At 42.6% G+C, this 18,340-nt stretch overlaps 1 protein-coding gene across 15 annotated transcripts in view; it reads left to right on the plus strand.

Annotated features, from left to right (window-relative positions):
- SCUBE1 (signal peptide, CUB domain and EGF like domain containing 1) overlaps nucleotides 1-18,340 on the plus strand; it is a 243,929-nt gene that overhangs the window by 24,926 nt on the left and 200,663 nt on the right. For 4 of the 15 annotated variants that reach the window (XM_083820003.1, XM_083820015.1, XM_083820004.1 and 1 more), the window contains one exon: nucleotides 6,696-6,818. Coding sequence is in view for 10 of the 15 variants with exons in the window: in XM_083820011.1 (XP_083676137.1) it covers nucleotides 6,696-6,818 (123 nt within the window). In the remaining 5 variants the exon portion in view is untranslated. Of the gene's footprint in view, nucleotides 1-4,324; nucleotides 4,577-6,163; nucleotides 6,436-6,695; nucleotides 6,819-17,212; nucleotides 17,349-18,340 lie in introns of those variants that run through there. The other 11 variants (XR_014578059.1, XM_083820009.1, XM_083820010.1 and 8 more) reach the window with 6 other exon arrangements.

The raw sequence follows: 18,340 nt of genomic DNA on the forward strand, positions 1-18,340 counted from the left end.
CATGCTTCAGTGTTCCTTACGTATTTGGGGTCTTGATTAGAACAGGAAAGCACACACATAGCTGACTGCAGATCTTGGACATCTGTCAGAAAAGGAACAACAAAGTATCTCTGACTGAGTGCCCTAATCAGGGCTTTGAAGAAGAAAGCAGAGTCCGGTGTAGCCATTTTTTTTTAAGATCACTTTAACAGGAGTAATCATAAAATAGTTTGAGGTCTTATGTCTCTTAAAACAGCCCAAAAACTTTCTCATCTGTTGGATTACTGTAACTCTTGTTGCTGTCCTGTGCAGTCAGAGCAATTAATGACTATCCAGGATTTACGATTAAAATTGACTGGTGCAGGTCTAAAGTACCCCTGAGAGTACTTTTCTTTGAGTTGCTTGACCTTTTTAGACTGTGCAAACCTTGGTGTTCAAGCAGGTAGCCTGTTAAAACAGCAGCAATACAATATATTTGTATTGCAATCATAATAATCAGTAACATCCACTTTGAGAATAACTGAGTTGACAATGAAAAGAATATGATAAGTAATCCATACCAGATCAGGAGTCAGAAGTTGTACTAGCAAAAATGTCACTGTTTTGAAGGCTTCTGTGGAGGAGTCATTGAATTAAAATCCTGATCTTACACTTGTCTAAAGTCAGGGGGTGGACAAAGAGCAATGGATACCTGCTTGCTTTATCCTCTTTGTAGTCAAGCACAGGATTCAACTCTGGCTTTTTAGCATCCTCTACATCTTTCTGTAAACTCTAGGTAAATAAGTTGTAGCTTCACTTCAGTCAGTTGGTGCAGCTCAAAAACAAGAGGGTGTTCTTACCATCCTTTCTCCCTGTAACTTTTATTGGCACAGAAATCTGAATGGTCAGTTGCTGTTTTGCTGTTTCCCTAGTCTTTCTGGTTGGTTGTTTTTGTCTGTTTTTGTTTGTTTGTTGTTGCTTTTTTATTGTTGTTTTTTAAATTGCCTTGATATTTCCCTTCTGGTTCCATTATGCTCTCACTTTCTAAAACGAAACCAATTCAGAATGCTTCTGCCCAATTCAGAATGCTGTAGAAAGACTACACAGGCTACAGGCCTCCCTATTTTCTTCAAGGTTTTCTTGTTTTTTCCCCAGCTTTGAGACTACAGTGTCCTTGTGAACAAAGACAGATCACCACCTCTGCTAGTATTTTGGCAACAGAGTTAACAAACAGGACTTAAGAAAAAGCATCTTTTTAACTGCATATTTCACACAAGTCCGTGTCTTCTTCCACTTGCTGTGGTGTAATCACTTAAGAGGTAGTACATACACCCTTGTCCTGTTCCATCCCTTTTGCACCTTTTATAGGTCTCCGTTATTCATTTTAAGGGAGGCTGCAGTAACCAGTCTCCCGTGTAATATAGGTCATGAAACAGTACCCAGCTTTTAATTCATCAAGTCTTCATTTACCTGTTTGAGTTACAATTTTCAACTTGGCAAAACATGTCTTCTACCAGGATGAAGTGAGTATAAATAGTGAAGGATCTAATCTACTCTTTATGGTGATGGAGGTATGTTCCAGTTCTTCGATGTCATTTTTCCATCTCAGTGGTTACAATCTAAGCAAGAAAGAACAACTCCATTACTCTTTAATTTTTTTTTCTCTCTAGCTGCTAATTCATTTTTCTAAATGGAGAACTGTTCATAAGACAGTTAAGGGAAAAACAGTTTATGACTTTGTAGGTCATCAATAAGGCATATTGTGATCTACCTTGTTGAAAGATTTACAGGTTTAAAAAAATGTTTTCGTACAAGTTTTAACTCTTCTGGCACCCTTGGCAATGAAAGGAGAAGGCTAGACGGGTGAAGAGGAGGCATGTTTTGGAGGAAGGTAATGTTACAGTAGAAACAGGAGAATAACAGTCCTCCAGCCATGCATGTATTGATGAACTATTATATAATTCCGCATCCCTGGGGGTGGGGGGGGAAAGGTACAGGAATCCTTCCCTTCTGACATTGAACTTTATCATGGATTCTGCTTCTTGTACAAAACTTTCCTTATGGATGTCTTGAACAGGTGGACCTTCCCCACCCCCTCAGTGCTGAGGGTCCAGCACTGTTGGTCCCAATATACAGGTGTTCTTAAATAGCGAATTGGGAAACTAAATAATTCTGCAGATGCTGTCCTCTCAAAGTATTTCCTGTTTTCTCAAAGTATTTTTTGGAATGGTGCGTGTCTGTGGTTTAAAGTGTTTTGGAGGTGAGGCTACTGCTCAGCAGACACTTCTATTAATGTTTTTAATGTTTAATTAAACATTAATTAATGTTAATGTTTAATGTTATTGAACTTTCTTGTACACAGGTGTTCAGGGACCTTCTACACAGTAAAGAGATGGGTCCTAATGAATTATTTTTTTTAACACATTGGAAGTCTGTGCAGTCCACAATCACAAAGTCTGTTGTTGCAGACTGCCCAAAAGTTTTCAGGTAGGACTCAAGGGCAATGGTAGGAGTTCCCAGGCTAGGAGCCCCCACTTAGATTCAAGGAGCTCTTGCTCACCACAGTTATACAGAGAAGGTTTACGGTCAAACAACTGACTCTGAAGCTCCCATGCTGGAAGCTTCTTGGTCATTAATTCCAATATTAAATTTTTCATAGAAACATCTGTGCAATTGACACAGGATGTTTATATGATTATAAACAAGAACAGAAACATAATTAAAGTGGAAAAGGTAAAAATCCAAAGGGATTCTCTTTCTAAGATGTCACCATTAGCAAGGAAAACTGCTGAAAAGACCCTTATGGAAATATTCAGCCTGGCACTGTAGATTGTATTCCTTATTGAGTGTGATGATCAGGTTCAGGCCCTCTTCCACTGTATTTCCACATAGGTTTGTTGTTGTTGTTTTGCTTTGTTTTTAAGGGAAAAAAAAAAAAAGGAAAAAGCTTTCTAGATAATGGACAGATGTTATGAAGTATCCTTGGATTTTAATTGCATGCCACCCTTAGAATATACAAGGAAACACATGAATACAGTGATAGATTTGGATCAAGGTGACTTCCTTTCCTGAGTGCTATGTGGGTGGTGGTATTGATGTACAGATAATAAATGCACAGAATTGGGGAAGACGGAAGACAATTGCAGTCACCTTTGTAAGAATAGCTTAACACATGCACTCAATGTGACACTTAATGCATGCTAGACAGCAAGTCACGAAGGCAATTGGAGTATTTTGTTGCTCTAGCAAATCTTTTTATTACATTGTGACCTCAAAAAAGTGGAGGTAGCTCATTTTTAGACAGTTCTAGTGAATTCCTTCATGAAAAATACACTTTTCAGGCGATTTACCTCAATTAAGTAGCATGATTTCATGGAATTGAATGGCAGGGCCAATTACAAAATTAAAGAGGAAAGAAAATAAGCAAGAACTCTAATAAGGAGGGTTGGCCTTATTTTTCACCCAGGCAAAACACATACTTACAAAGTCTTTGAAAATAAGAAGCCTTTCCAAGGAAGATTGCTGTTAGTGAGTTAAATATCACTATCAGACAACTAATGATTGGGGCGAACGATTCAGCTACAGCATGCCATAAAACTCACTAGGTGGAGCTCTAATGTACCTCTGGGGACCCACGTGGAAGAAACGCTCTGTGTATCTAGGGGAAGGCTTGGACATGGAATGTCACAACTGCACCTCAAGGTATTAATACAAAAATACGGGACCGAAATTAAAATACTGATGCCAGCGCCCCACTTCTAGGGGATTAGGGAGGCGATTGCCCAAAGGTGTAAACACTGAGAAAGCAAACAGCTTTTAGGCCGTGCAGTAATTATTGAGTTTTATGGAGGAAAAAGATCGTGGTGCATACTTCTCGAGAAGCTGGAGTGGGCAACTTTCTTACGTGTCCTTCCAATCTCTTCGGGCTTTGTGACACTTGGCGGTGCTGCGCAACACTTGCAATAGCACATGCCTGCATCGGGCACGAGTTGCCGAGAAGCGGCACGTCAGGCTGTCGCGGGGTTCACATGTTAGCTGGGTGACAAGTGGATGTAGCAGCCGGGTGGCAGGGAGATAGGAATTAAAAAAGAGGCGCAAAAGCAGCAAAACCGTTCGCTGGTGGAAGGGACAAAAGCTTGAAATGGGCAGGGGCGCAAAGCCCTAGCGGGGGCTGCGTGCCAGCTGCTGGAAATGCTGGGGCTGGAAGGCTGCGGCGTCGCTCCTTGCCCCTCTCGGAGGGGAAATTTTTGGGGTGGAAGGACCGAGCCGGGGCGAGGGGCGAAGCCGCGGCTGGTAGCTCCGTCAGTGACCCCGGGCGAGCGGTGACAGGGCCGAGGAGAAGCCGGGGGTGAGCAGGGCAGGGGGGCGGAGGGGCCGGGGAGGGGGCAGGCTGAGGGGCCGGCCCCGTCCCGCCCCCGGAGCGGCGGCGAATCGGCGGGGCGCTGCCAGGGCGTCAGCGCCGGCGGCCGGCCCCGAGCGCGTCCCGCACGGCGCAGGCAGGCACCGGGGGTCGGAGCTCGCAGCGGTAGCATGGGCGCTGCCGGCTTTCCGTGGCGCTGCTGTTTGCTTCTCGCCTTCGCCTGGGCCGGCAGGTTGACGGGAGGCAGCGGGGGTGCAGGTAAGAGGAGGGGGTCCTGGTCCCGGGGGGACTGTGCCCACCCGACGTCCCCGGCTGAAGGCGTTGGGGAGGTGGCTGCTCGTTGTTGGAGGCGCCGGGGGTGCCGCAGGTTGCGGTGGGGAGGCGTTTTATCGCGTCTGGCACTGCCAGAGCCCAGGGACTCACGGGGGAGAGGCTAGGGAGAAAAAGTTCCCTAAGTGCCTGCGAGATAAGTCTGTGCTGAGCCCCGGAGACTCCGCAGGCTGCTCTGTCGTCTCAGGTTTTCCCTGTTTGCGCATTAACCTGGTGTTTCTTAACAACCGCGCTCGGATCTGTCTAATAGTAGTAATGATATTAAGCTTTTGTTCAGATGTTTGAAAAAAAAAATCTGCCTAGGAATGTTGTAAGCCGGGAGTAATTTCTTAAAGATGTGTACGTAGTCTCTAAAGTTGTGCTAGGAGAAATCCTTCAAGGTAAAGCAGAGGGTAAGGGGTATAAGAAATCCACTTTTGCCCAGATGCTGACTTTAAATGCAACAAAATGAACGGAGTGAGCGTAGAAGTTCTTCAAGTTCCCGAAATGCAACGTGAGATGTGGAGCAGAGCAGGGGCTCATATTTGGTTTTGCTCTTTCATTTGACTTATTGGCATTCACGCCTGACTCTCAGGCATCCTCTGGTTGCTGTGAAATGTCCCCCATGGCTCAATGCAGTTCGGATTTTTGACGGCATTATAAAGAGTCCAGCTGTCACTTCTGCTGATCTTGATGGGAGATGGGTGCCGGTTTAATGAGTCAAAAGTATGAACCAAAGCGTTTGGAGGAAAAAGAGAAAAAACTTCTTTTCTTTTTGTACTTAACTGGATCTGTGTCTCATCTGGGCAACACCCTCGGACCCCCAAAGCGAATTCACGTAAATCATAGCTAGGTCCGAACCGGCTGAGTGGTTCAAAGAAACGAACGGGCAAGAAAGGAGGGAACAGAGTGCAGCAGCCCGGCGATTCTCGAGGAAACACAACGCTCTGCGTTTAGGAGGGGAAAATTGTTCTCCTTTAGAAAGTCCAGGCAGTCCTCTTGCGAGGAGCCCTGCGGTGTGCCACTGTGTGCCTCTGGGCGCAATGCTGTGCTGCATGCGCTCCCCCATCGCCCCCTTCTCTGCCGGGGACGTCGGAGGATCCGTGTTTCAGCGCTGGGGATGCCTGAGCAAGCACTTCGGAACCGATTAACGTTGGAATTTGAAGCTGACAAAAAACCCACTTTCACTTTGGTGCGCCTAGTCCGAGCCTTTTTTTTTTTTCCTCCCCTCTCCCTCCTTCTATGTTCACTTCATTAACATTCCCACGACTACCAAATCTCGACTTGCTCTCATCCTCTTCCCTCCCTCCAGCCTCTTTAAGGCCAGGGGAGAAAACGAATACCTGTCACTGAAATGTTTGTAAAGGCTTTCCTCCCCTGAAAGCAAGGACAGCGGGCAGGGTCCCCCCTTTCAGAGCCCGGCATCCCCGGGCAGTGCCGAGGGGGCGCCGGGCCCCTTTCCCCCGGGTTAGGGGTGGGCGGGGGGATGGGGTGGGCGGGAATGTTAACGCAGGTTGCTTTTCTCCGCTCTAACTTACCGAGCCTCACACGGTTTCCCATTTATTTACGTTTTGCCTCTTAATAAAAAGGATTCATGTGGTTTTGCTCTTCAAATAGTTCATTTCCCGCATTCCCCTGCCAGCATGGTCTATTTAAACTAGTATCTCTTTCTAAATTGAGCTCTCTTTGCTAGAACATGCAAATGGGATTTTCTTCTCCTCTTTTGGGTCATTTGAATACTCGCTTGTTTTATCTAACCGAGATGTGCATCTCCACCACCAGATCTATACAACAGCCACTAATTTCTGGTAAGTTTAATGATCGTTTAATGCAGAAACGTGGGACAGAGCCCCTCTAGGTTCGTGGACGGCAAAAGGCCGTGCTTAGACTTAGTGAGAATAACTCATCGGCTTGTTTATCATTTAGCCTTAGGTGTTCTCACTTCCAGGATGACACATGGAGGGCAAGCAAGCAAAGAGCTTCTGCAGGGAGGGTATCCATGGAGGTTTTCTGTGTCTCAGGTCTCCTGTCTTATCTGTCTTCCCTGGGGTTTATCCTGTGATTCCAGATGTTGACGAGTGCGCAGAAGCTACAGATGACTGTCACATAGATGCGATATGCCAAAACACACCAAAATCCTACAGATGCATCTGCAAGCCAGGCTATAAAGGCGAAGGGAAACAATGTGAAGGTAAGGACCGCTCGGCTTCTCTCCTATTTCTCCTCCCCTCCTACTACTTATTTGTTTGCTCTTTGAAAGCTTTTGTAAATAGCTGAATTCCTGAAACGATTATTGCAGATTTACAGCTGCTTAACCTCAAATCTCGGTGTTTATTGGCAAGCATCCCCCTGCTGCTTTCGCTAATTGTCCGCCGTCACAAGCATCGCGTCCTCCAGCCCGCTTTAAGGAGGGGAGAAGAAAAAAAAAAAAAGGCGGGGTGCGATTTTTTTCCCACTGAGTCGGCTCCGGAGTATCCCCGGGCAGCGGCCAGGGGAAGTCCGTGGAGCCACCGAGCGGGTTTGGGGCCGGGGGGACCCGTGGGGAGCAGCCGCCCCCCGGCTGTCCCGGTCTTGCCCATGGCGGTGGTGCCGCGGGTTCAGTCGCTGGTTGTCCCCGGGGCCCTCGGAGGCACGGGTAGGGTTGTGTGGCCACCCAGAGATTTGCCATCGCCCCTCGCTCCCCTCACCCGGGGGGAGCCCGGTGCCCTCTTGTGCTTCTTTTGCACAACTTAACCGGGCGCCAGAGCGTACCTGGCGTTGGCACTATACGTGTGTCACGCTCATGTATTTTTGAGTCTGTGCAACGCTTACTGTTTTAGAAAGGACTGTTTCATGATACTTAAACTTTGAAAAGTTGTTTTGCTTCTGTGTGTCTCTAAATCATCCATTTTACTGAGGGGGAAAAAAGCTATCCCTTTTTATAGGGCATTGTGTACAATCGTATTTCAGATTTTGTGAACTCATTTATTGAACCTCAGCAGAGAGATTATCCTCTGGTGAAAGGAAGCAATATTGTAACCACAGCAGAATGCCTTACAAATAAAAGAGGCAACGTTATTTTTTTCACTTGTAGATACTTAGCAGCTATATAAATTCTTCCAAGTCTCTCTACTGCAGACTAAATCTTTTTTCAAAATGTATATGGCCAGTACATTAAAAAGATTAAAGACCTAGAAATGACTGTGCTGAAGTCTACAAAAATTTGAAACCGCATATTATTCTCCATGGACTTCCAAAGTGTTTGTTCAAGTGCCCTCATAAAGCATTTTTGTGGTTGTCATATTTTTTCTGTCTTGGGTTTAAATTGACAAATTCCTACTGTCCATCTCTTGGTGCTCTAACGTCTCTGAGCTGCTGTTCATTTCGAAGCCAGAATTTCCTTCTTGCAAACAGACAGAATAATCGTTCAGCACCGTATTTTCCTCCCCTATTCATCCCTTCCAGGGAAAGAGCTCTGTGCAGTGAAAATGCACTCAAGGCCACAGCTGTAGAGGTTGCAGTGTTCTCAGAATTGGTACTTCTTGTATTGGTTTTCCACATCAGCAGTTTCCTTAAGCTTTAGCTACTTGTATTTCAGCTGTTGAGCTCTGTTTAACAGTAGACCTGGCTGGTATTCATACTTATTTAATAAATGAATTTCTCTTTGCCTGACTTACCTTGGCTCATTTTAAAAACAGAGAGAGTTGTGTAAGTAGTAAAATTCAGATTTCCCTGCAGAATGATATACAGAGGCATGGAATTTCCGTGGCTGATGTCAAACTCTTATGTCTGATGGTGTTTAGTGTCTGACAAGCTTGATGAGTAAAGTAAGCTGGGACAGTCTACAACATGTTCTGTGTGTATGTTAACTTGTTCAGTGTTTAGGTAAATAAATATAAGGTATCTAAACCAGGTATTACTGTGTGTTGTATATGACTTTTTTTATAATATAGTAATAGTTCTAAAGATTTTTCATCAGCTTTAAATCTGAATTTTCTGATTAATATCAGACATTGGGATAAACGGAAAGCATGAAATAAGCTTATTTTAGATTACTTAATATAGTCCCTTTTAATTTGATCCTGGAGTACTTTGAAAATTTGCTACTGAAGTAATATGCCTTCAGTGGCAGACAAATATCGTTAATGTCCTTCTTAAAACCATAGAGGTGAAGGAAGGATCACACAAGTCAGTGGCAGACCTAAGATCTGCCTCAGGCCTGCTGTTCACATAGCATGGGTTTATTTTGCATCTTAAGGTCAAGTACTCCAGACCTACAGAAATAAACAGACTGGCAGTATGGATTGGTATTCAGTATTCCATCACAAGACAACACCAATAATCAGCCTTTAAAAATTCACTTTTAAGATAAAAGTGACTGTGCTTGTAATAACATAGATGAAATATGTCAAACGGTTTTCATTGTACAAATACCAAAGCTGGGTTGTTAAATTATTCTGGGACTTCATAACAGAGCTTTTCTAAACAAGCTTTTTAATTAGTTATCTATGAGAAAAAAATGTCTTTTGTAAAGATAATGTGCATCTTTAATCAAGTTCTTGCTGACATTTGTAGCAAACTACCTGTATTGCTTCATGTCTAAAGAACATTCATTATGGCAAAACTAACTCCCTTATAGTGCCGGCTGTCCTATACAGTCAGCCTTTACTAGACAAGCAGAATAGCAATTTAAATGCTGCAGTGACCTCGAAGAAATGACACTGTTATCACATTTAATCTAAACTGGGGGCTTACCAAAATTTATTGGAATATACTGAGATACTACAATTAATTTAGAAAGGTGCGCATGTTAGTTTACTTTAACGATCAGTCTTAAATATTGCTTTCACTCACTCAAAATCCATTTTTGGAGAACAGGATGGAGTATGGGAACTAATATGATTTGGATGATTCTTAAGTTTTATAAAAACAATGTAGCATGTTTGAACAAATATGTTGAGAATGGGAATATGTCTTTTGTGTACTCTTGTGTATTTATATTTTTTCTTCAAATAAAAGGAATAATTTAAAAAGTGGGACTGTTGGGCTAATGCATGCCTTTCTTGTGACTGGAAATGTAGGGTCTAGCCACTTGTGCAAGGTTTTGTGCATATTTTGCCACTCTGACCTAAAGGTTAGGAAGAACTGCACAAGAAAGAAACATTCCTTTAAGGACTTGCAGAGAGCTTTAGCAGTAATTATACTGAAATGAAACAACTTCTTGACCGTCTATTAAATTCCTTTAACAGGGAATTTGTTTCAGGACTTTGCTTTTCTCCCAGAATGTCTTTGGACTGGGCTTCTCCAGAGTTTCTTTGGATTAGCGATGACTTCTAAGTTTGCAGGTCTACCTTATTTATTTATTTATTTATTTATTTATTTTTACTGTGTAGCCTTCTCTGCCTGAACCATCTGACGAATTTCTTTCCACAGAGCACAGTTGCTTCTCTAGACAGGACAGCTGCTCTTTCCTCATTGTGGTGGTTTTACTCAGGTGGGCAGCCGAGCTCCACCAGAACCGTGCTCTCACTCCCCCTCCTCAAAGAGGAATGGGGAGAAAATATGATGAAAAGGGCTCAAGGGTTGCGATAAGGACAGGGAGATTGTGCAGTAATTATTGTGACGGGCAAAACAGACTCAGCATAGGGAGACAGTAAGATTTATTGCTTATTACTAACAAGCTAGAGAAGCAAGAAACAAAGGAAAGAAACCAAAAGCACCTTCCCCCCCATCCACCCTCTTCCACCTCCTTCCCCCGAGCGGCGCAGGGGAATGGGGGAACAGGGGTTATGGTCAGTCTATAGTGCTTCTTCGCCGCCGCTCCTTCTCGGTCACTCTTGTCCCCTGTGCTGTGGGGTCCCTCCCACAGCATGCGGTCCTTAATGAACTGATCCAGCGTGGGCTTCCCACAGGCAGCAGCTCTTCAAGAACTGCTCCAGATATGGGTCCGTACCACGGGGTCCATCCCTCAGGAGCAAACTGCTCCAACCTGGGTCCCCCACAGGCAGCAGCTCCTGCCAGGTCACCTGCTCCTGCGTGGGCTCCTCTCCATGGGCTACAGGTCCAGCCTGGAATCTGCTCTGGCGGGGGTCCTCCACAGGCCGCAGCCTCTGTCGATGCAGGTCCACCTGCTCCACCGTGGTCTCCTCCACGGGCTGCAGCGTGGAACCCTGCTCCACCGTGGCACTCCATGGGCTGCAGGGGGACAGCCTGCTTCACCATGGTCCTCACCATATACTGCAGGGGACTTCTGCTCTGGCACCTGGAGCACCTCTCCCCCTCCTTTCTCATTGACCTTGGCGCCTGCAAGGCTGTTTCTCACTCCTCTCACTCTCCCAGCTGCTGTGTGGCGCAGCGTTTTTTTCCCCTGTCTTAAATATGCCCTCACAGAGGCGCAAAACACCATCACTTATTGGCTCAGCTCTGGTCAGCAGCGGGGCCCTTACCAAACATGGGGCAGCTTCTAGATTCTTCTTACAGAAGCCACCCTATGGCCCCCTGCTACCAAAACCTTGCCACGTAAACCCACTACACTCATGTGTCCTGTTTCTTGCTTCCCTCCATAGATTTCAGTTTACTTTTTTTTGCGAAACGCTATCTGCTATGCTTTTGTCAAGCCATGTGGTTACTATTGCCATGATAATACTTCCCTGTGTCATATATAACATCAATATCCATTGACCACAAATTCTCTTGCTGGGGTTTCCATGGGACAGAATAGTGTGTCCAGTCCAGGCAATCTTGGAAAAAAAAAATATTAGCTTTCAATTGCCCATTTCTATTCAACATATAAAGTCTATTCACTGAAATTGATTTTTGTTTCCATGATGGTGGTATACGTGCTATTACCTTGGACATTTTCTGTGTCATGACTTTAGTCAATATCTCAAATGCAGTGACCTTATCTTCTCTACTTTAACTTTTGGTCTCCACTTAGGTTGGTATCTCACTGAAGTTGTTACTGGAAAATTACAACAAAACAACAGAAAAATCCAGAGAGTTCAAACAGATTCCAAGTCTGGGAGTTCCTTAGGCCTTAAGAGGGCCTCCCATGTCCCTAATGCCAGTGTTACATGTTTGCTGTCAGAGTTAGCTCTATTGTTGATCAGTTTATGAAGGGATTTAGCTCTGAAAACTGGTTGTTTGCCCCTGCTACTCAGACAAGGCTATACCAAACCCTCATACCATTAGTGGTTAAAAAACTCTATGATTTGTGGTTGATGATTATCTGTGCCCCTTTTATATCCAGTTAGTCTCATGTTTATTCTCGATTTCAAACTTTTTTCCTCTCAGCATACTGTTTATCAGTGTGGTTGTGATGTCAATGGGTTGCTCTAGCTGTAGTTTCTTTTTCTTTTAGATGATACCTTATATGTTGGACCCTCTTTCTATATAGAGGACGTGACTGGGGGGATGTGATTTTATTTATTTATTTTTTCCTGAAGATACGTTTACTGGGATCTGTTGCTTCTGGGTTGCAAAACTCTGCTCTGACCTTTACCTTCCTGAGTAAGATTTCCCTCTTGTTACATTCTTTCTACTGTCTTTTGTAGCATTTGTGTAAGTACTCTTCAGTTCTTCTTATACTTGGTCTCACACAGTTGCCGTGCTTCTTGAACTCTGCACAGAAGAGAAATGCTCACTCACTGTATGGAATCTTTTAGCTGTAGCCTTTTTCCTTTGTGAAGTTTATTACATTATGAACGCATGAATTATGAAGTTTATTACATTATGAATGTAACAACATCAGCAACATTCTTTATGTTGCCCTCTCGCTGAGGTCAATGTACATGTACCATGACAAGCATCTTGGCAGAGTCTGCCTTTAGAGGCTGATTTTCAGCTTTTTGCTTGTGTTGGAAATTAGCGCTATCAGCAGCATACTGCATAGTTGCTAGTTGGGTAGGCCTGTGCAGTTTTACGTAAGTTTGCTGTGTGCTGACATACTTGTAGTCCCTTTCCTAATGTAACTAATCATTCCAGGTAAACAGGCAGATGGTCATGGTAATCTGCAAAGGGGGCTGTTACTTTTGATTATCCCAATGATAGGACCTTGCTGGATTTAAGCATGATACAGTCTCAAAATAAAAGAAACTATTCCTGCATCATTCACAGGTGTATGCCCCACAGCGCAATATATTCTGCATGCATCCATTTGGTAATTAATTGTCCGTTCTGAATTCCTGTGTCCATCTAAGGGCTGCTTTGCTGAAGGAGTCTTCTGGAAAATGTGGAGCTGAGCGATCTAGCAAGGCTCCTCCTCATGCAGGGCTGATACACTGTTCATTGCAATTACTTCCATAGTTCCTAACATTTGTCTGTGTACAATGAACGGAAATAGTGCAGTGTCTGGAAAAATACTTATATTTATATACCTAGGTTTTGTGTTATTTCCATTGATGTTCTGTGGTGTCTGGCTTTGTCTTTGATACAGTCTGTTGTTGCAGACAGAAGAGCAGGCAGTACTGTAAAGATTGTCTCTAAACTGTTAACTAAAGGCCCTTTTTGGATCTAGGAATCCTAATAAAGTAGAAACCACAGGGCAGTGATTTTCTTAATTCAGCGAATGTTTGAGATTCTTGGGAATGTCACACACAATTCTATCTTCATGCTGCAGGTGCAGTAATGTTCCTAACCCAAAATTTAAACTACTCGTGGTGTTTACAGCAATACAGTAAAGTTTAAAATGAACAGCTCATTGCATGTACAATGAATCAGAAATGGTATATATAAACCACTCTTCACCATCTTCAGTAATTTTGTGGGTCTAAGGCCAACTTTCTTCTGTATGTTTCTTTCTGTATGTTAGATCTGTTTTTTAAAAATTGTAAACAAATCTTAGCAATTGGAAATACGTACATAAAATTTATCTCCTTATTGCTCTTATTTGAACAATAATGACTGTTTCTCCAAGGTTGACTTAGTGTTATTCTTACTATTTTAATCTTGTTCACCAATTTCATCTTTCTTAAGAAGCTGGTCTCACTCATTGGATTGTAATGTTACTTTAGTCTTTCAAATATCTGTCATATTTTTCTCATGCTCTTCAAAGACGATTACAAATATTGCCACAGAGCCCCTCTGACTCTGGAAGTAGCACAAGACAATTCAAGGTTCTCATTTCCCAGCTCTTGGTCAAGTAATTTGGACTGAAGTTTCCTCCTATCTGCAGAGATAAGTATGTGCAGGGATTCTGGATGTTCTGTAAATGGAACGGTCATGCCCATTTCTTTTAAGTGACCCATGTTGTCCTATCAGTCCACTCTAAGCAAGTCTTTTTTTAAGTGGATCTTCCTTATCAGTGAAGTCATGTGCGAGTAAATAACCACTGTTTCTTGTCCTTGGATTTTTGAAACATAAGCATCTCAGTGATCACACTACTCAAGTGGGCTCAAGCTTGAGCTGTCTGTATCGCTCTGCTGAATAACAGTGTTGCCACTGAACAGGGCAGCTTAAGTGACTTCTTCCTGACTGATAATACTTTTAAATGCAGTGAAAGGTGAATTTATTTCCTCAGGGAAAGGTCATCTTCTAGGATCTTGGATATATTGATGCATTTCAGGTCGAATATTATTACTGCATCCATAGTCTTACTGTTCTTGCCTATAAGAAGGTGCTTTGCGAAGTTGGTTTGGTCAAATCCACCAATAATATCCATCAATAATATCCTGCTATGTACCTGTCAGAGGAACAAACAATTTTTTGAGCACATGTATCTACACCCTTTACCTATTCTGAAAAGCTGCAGGAAGATGAAATGTGCATGTTATTCCTAAATATTGTTTCATCATTGGTTCATATCCTTATTCTAATTTGTTGTTTTCTCTATAACCATTTCATGACCTGATCTGTTTAGTGATTGAGACTTTGACACAGATTTAATTACTTTTGAACTGGTTGTACAGTATTCTTGAGGTCTATAGTGAACATTAGGTACTGAATCTGCATTGCTCTCTAGTTTTCCAGCTACAATGCATTAAAAATAACATTAATGTCATTTGTGGAACTTCACATCGCCCTCCCATAATGGCTGTGTTGCCTGGGTGAGATCTCTTGCTACCAGCCTGCAATGCCTGTTTTGTTGCCTGTTGGCTTGCTGCAGCCCATCCAAGCCCGGAGGAAGAGAACCGCCACCTCCAAGTTTTGTGGTGATCTTTATTTCAGCATCAGATCTTCCCAGTTCTAATCACACAGATAATAAGTTTACTCTGGGTGAGCCATTGTGCTGACTTCATCGAAAGCAGCTTCTAGATTGAAGCACTACACGTTGTCAAAAAGTGGGGGAGGAAGAATATAAACCATCTTCTTTGATTCGAGCTAGTAACTCATTTTTTTTCTTCTCTGTAAATCATATTCATTTGACTGGCTAACTTGATGCATCAGTTTAGGCTGATAAAGGCATCTCCCACAACTCAGTTCTGAGGACTTCTCTATCTGTGCTTCTTCATCCCCTCCTCCCCTATCTTGTACTATTTAATGCTTAATTCTCAGCTTGCCAGTTTTCTGAACTACTCCATGGAGTGGAGTTGCTTAGGGGACGGAGAAGGAGTAGCAAGCAAGAAAATACTCTTGAGAACATTCTTTAATAAAACAGAATTTTATTACAGCCTAAGTGAATTAACAGCTAATGGTAACTTTTCCTTTCTCTTCCACTCTTTTCCTTTAATTAGGGGTCTTGTTTTGGCCAGGGTTGAGCCTTAGTTTTTTTTTTCTTTCAGATTGATTTGGTTTTCTGATTTAGTTCAGCAGTTTATCCAATAAAACCCTTAGTTGTGATGACACGACCTGTTTAACTGCTCAGTGTGCCATCAGTCCCCATGAGTCGCATGCTCTTATTTTCTCCTCTCACCTTTACGCCCTACCCTGTCCTACCTTTCAGAGCTACTTTCTGGGAGCCCATAATGCTACTTCGGTGAACAGCTCCCCTGGTGGTCCAGTTTGGAAATCTTCCATCTTCACTTTGGAAAAGAACGTTTACTTCTTTTTTCTTTTTTTTTCTTCCTCTCTCTCTCTCTTTTTTTTTTTTTTTTTAGAAATACTTCTTGGATACAAATTTCACTGCATTTTGCATAAACAAATACCATGCAGATAGAAATATGGTCTCATTCTTCAGAAGCATTACATGTAATTCTTGATTTGGAAAAAATGTTTTTTTCCAAGGACACTTCTCTAAATAGTTGATAAGCTCCCTGTCTGCTGGATGGTCTATGGGTTCTCTGGGAACTTATAAATATATATAAAATTTCATCAGTCTCAGCAGTTGCTGAGCTGCAGAACCCAGGGTGGCCTCCGATGGTGATGTAAACTTGGTATTTAACAGGAACTTCTCCTTTCCCCAAATATACAGTATAAGTTATCTGCCAGAAAAATTATAATAAAATGAAGGAGCATAAATAGATTGTACTAAGCTCAGTATGTAAGAGTCTGTGAGTCTGTCCTTCTTTTGTCTTCATTCTTTAAACGTCTGCCATACACTGCCCAGTTTTCTTCAATTTCTGTATTTCTCTTTACTTTGACTTGTTCTCCTACCTGCACCTTTATTTGTGATGTAGTCCTCTTCCCTTGCAGCCTTTGTCTCTGTTGTCCTGTTTATTCTGTTATTTAGCTGTCCCTTAACCTTGTCACTTCCCTGCAAATCTCATTTCTCTATCTTTTGTCCATCCCTAGTGCATTTTTGCCTTTTAAAAAACTATTGTTCTGTTTTCCCTGCCTCGTCCTTTATCTCAGTTGCTTATTCCAGTTAGAGCAGTATTATTCTGAGAGCCAGTGTCCTATTGCAAGACTCCTGGGAACGGAGAGCTGGTAGCTGCTGGCTGTGGACCCCTTATGAGTCCTCTCTCTTGAGTTCTATCTTCAGATCAAACTAGTTCCCATCAACTTGCAGTTTTCTTTACCTTTTTCTTCTTTTTTCTCCTTTTCTCTGTTTCTTTTCTGGGCTTCACTGCCATCTCAGAGTTCACCTGTCCTTCAGCCCTTTCCCTGTTGTTCACACCCCCGCAGATTCATGGCTCTTTCCTCAGACGGCTGACTGGAAAGACATCGGTGCAAATGGTTTGCCACCGTTTGTCAGCTTTCATTTGATTGGGGGGGGCTGTAAGCATGTGTGTCCAACACAGTATCAAAATGCATGCATACACTGATGCATCAGGTGGTTAGGGAGCCTTTGGTCAAATGACAGAAGAAGAATTGGGAAATGTGACCTTCTGCTTTTTCTCTAATCCTTGCCCAAATAAGCTCTGCTAGTGTGGCTTTTGTCTCCTCTGCATTTGAGCCAGGTAGTATCCTCTCTAATACTATTAGGACAGAGGCAGTAATTGTAATTACGGATGATGGATACAGCTTTTATACTAGTGGAACTAACCCAACCCTGTTCTAGACCAGGATTAATGGGAGCCATAACAAGAGGGAAAGTCTTGCCTAGCTTCAGCTAGCCCTGGGATGGAGGAAAATAGAGCAGATAGTTACATGTACAGTTGGTTGGGAAAAGGAATAATACTCTCAATCTTCTCAATGCACTGATTTAGGGAGTTCCTGTTTGCTTGATCATGCTTTTTCACACAGCATCAACTGATGCAAGGCTATACTGTGAAGAATATCACTGAAATACCACCACCACCACCACCCCCCCCCCCCCCAAAAAAAAGGAAGAAAAAACAAAGGATTACAGCATGGCCCCGTAAGCAGCTCTACACTGAAAAGGCAATAAACTGTGGTATAGTGACTGAAAGAAATGGCGGAAAAGGTGAGTAGGTTTCCTAATCTGGGTTGGTTCCTGGAGTCATTGTATTCTGACACTACAGCCTAAGGCTGCAAAAACACTGACAGAGAGAGACATTTTTGAAAGTTTCTATCTAAATTTCAGCAGGTAATTTAGCTTGTGAATTTATTTGATCATGATTATTATTAAATTATTTTTAAATTGTTATTTTTTGTTTGGTGAGTTTTTAGCTCTGTATCTTTGTCAGCTTTTTCTGTTCCCAGAAATCTAATGAATGCTCCCTGCTTTCTTTCAGGAGGTTGTTCAAAAATATGAGAGCACAAAATTTGTTCAAGTAATTGGGGGAGATTTTTTTTAAATGCACTAAAGCAGTGACTTTTCCATATAATCAATTTGGGGTTGAGGGGGGGAGCACCTCTGGGGGTTTGGTTTTGTTATTTTGGTATATAAATTTCAGTTGAAAGAAGACCTGGTTTGAAGCAAATAACTTTCATGAAAAATTGTAGCCCATATATAAATACTTGGCACATAAGAAACTGAAGATTTTGACAGCCTACCTTGAAATTTCAAGGCTTTCGTACACATTTAAGATGCTCAGCAGAAGGAATACATTTATGTTATGATTTGAAGAGTTATTTTGTTCACGTGCCTGAATTCATCAGAGTACTTTAGTGTGTGCTTTAATCATAACTAGATGTTACCCTTTAAACTAATTCCCTTTAAGTGCTTTACTAAATTGAAGATATCACCTTATTTTACTTACTGCAGTGCACTTTTTCTGGAGCTGTAGAATATCACAATTTTTCCTTCACTGTTGAAGGAAAAGAAAAAAGAAAGTCTTTGGATCATTTAATGAGCTGATATAAGGCTTTTGTTTAGCAGGTGCTTTAGACCTGAACCAAGTGCTTAAAACAAGAGCAGTTTGTTTGGTGTTGTCTGCCGCATAGATAACATCAAATTCAAGATCGTGATTTCACAGCTATTGATGATGTTTTAGAGTACAACCACTAATGACA

Source organism: Anser anser (assembly GCF_964211835.1).
Source record: "Anser anser genome assembly, chromosome: 1".
NCBI classification, from domain to species: Eukaryota; Metazoa; Chordata; class Aves; order Anseriformes; family Anatidae; genus Anser; species Anser anser.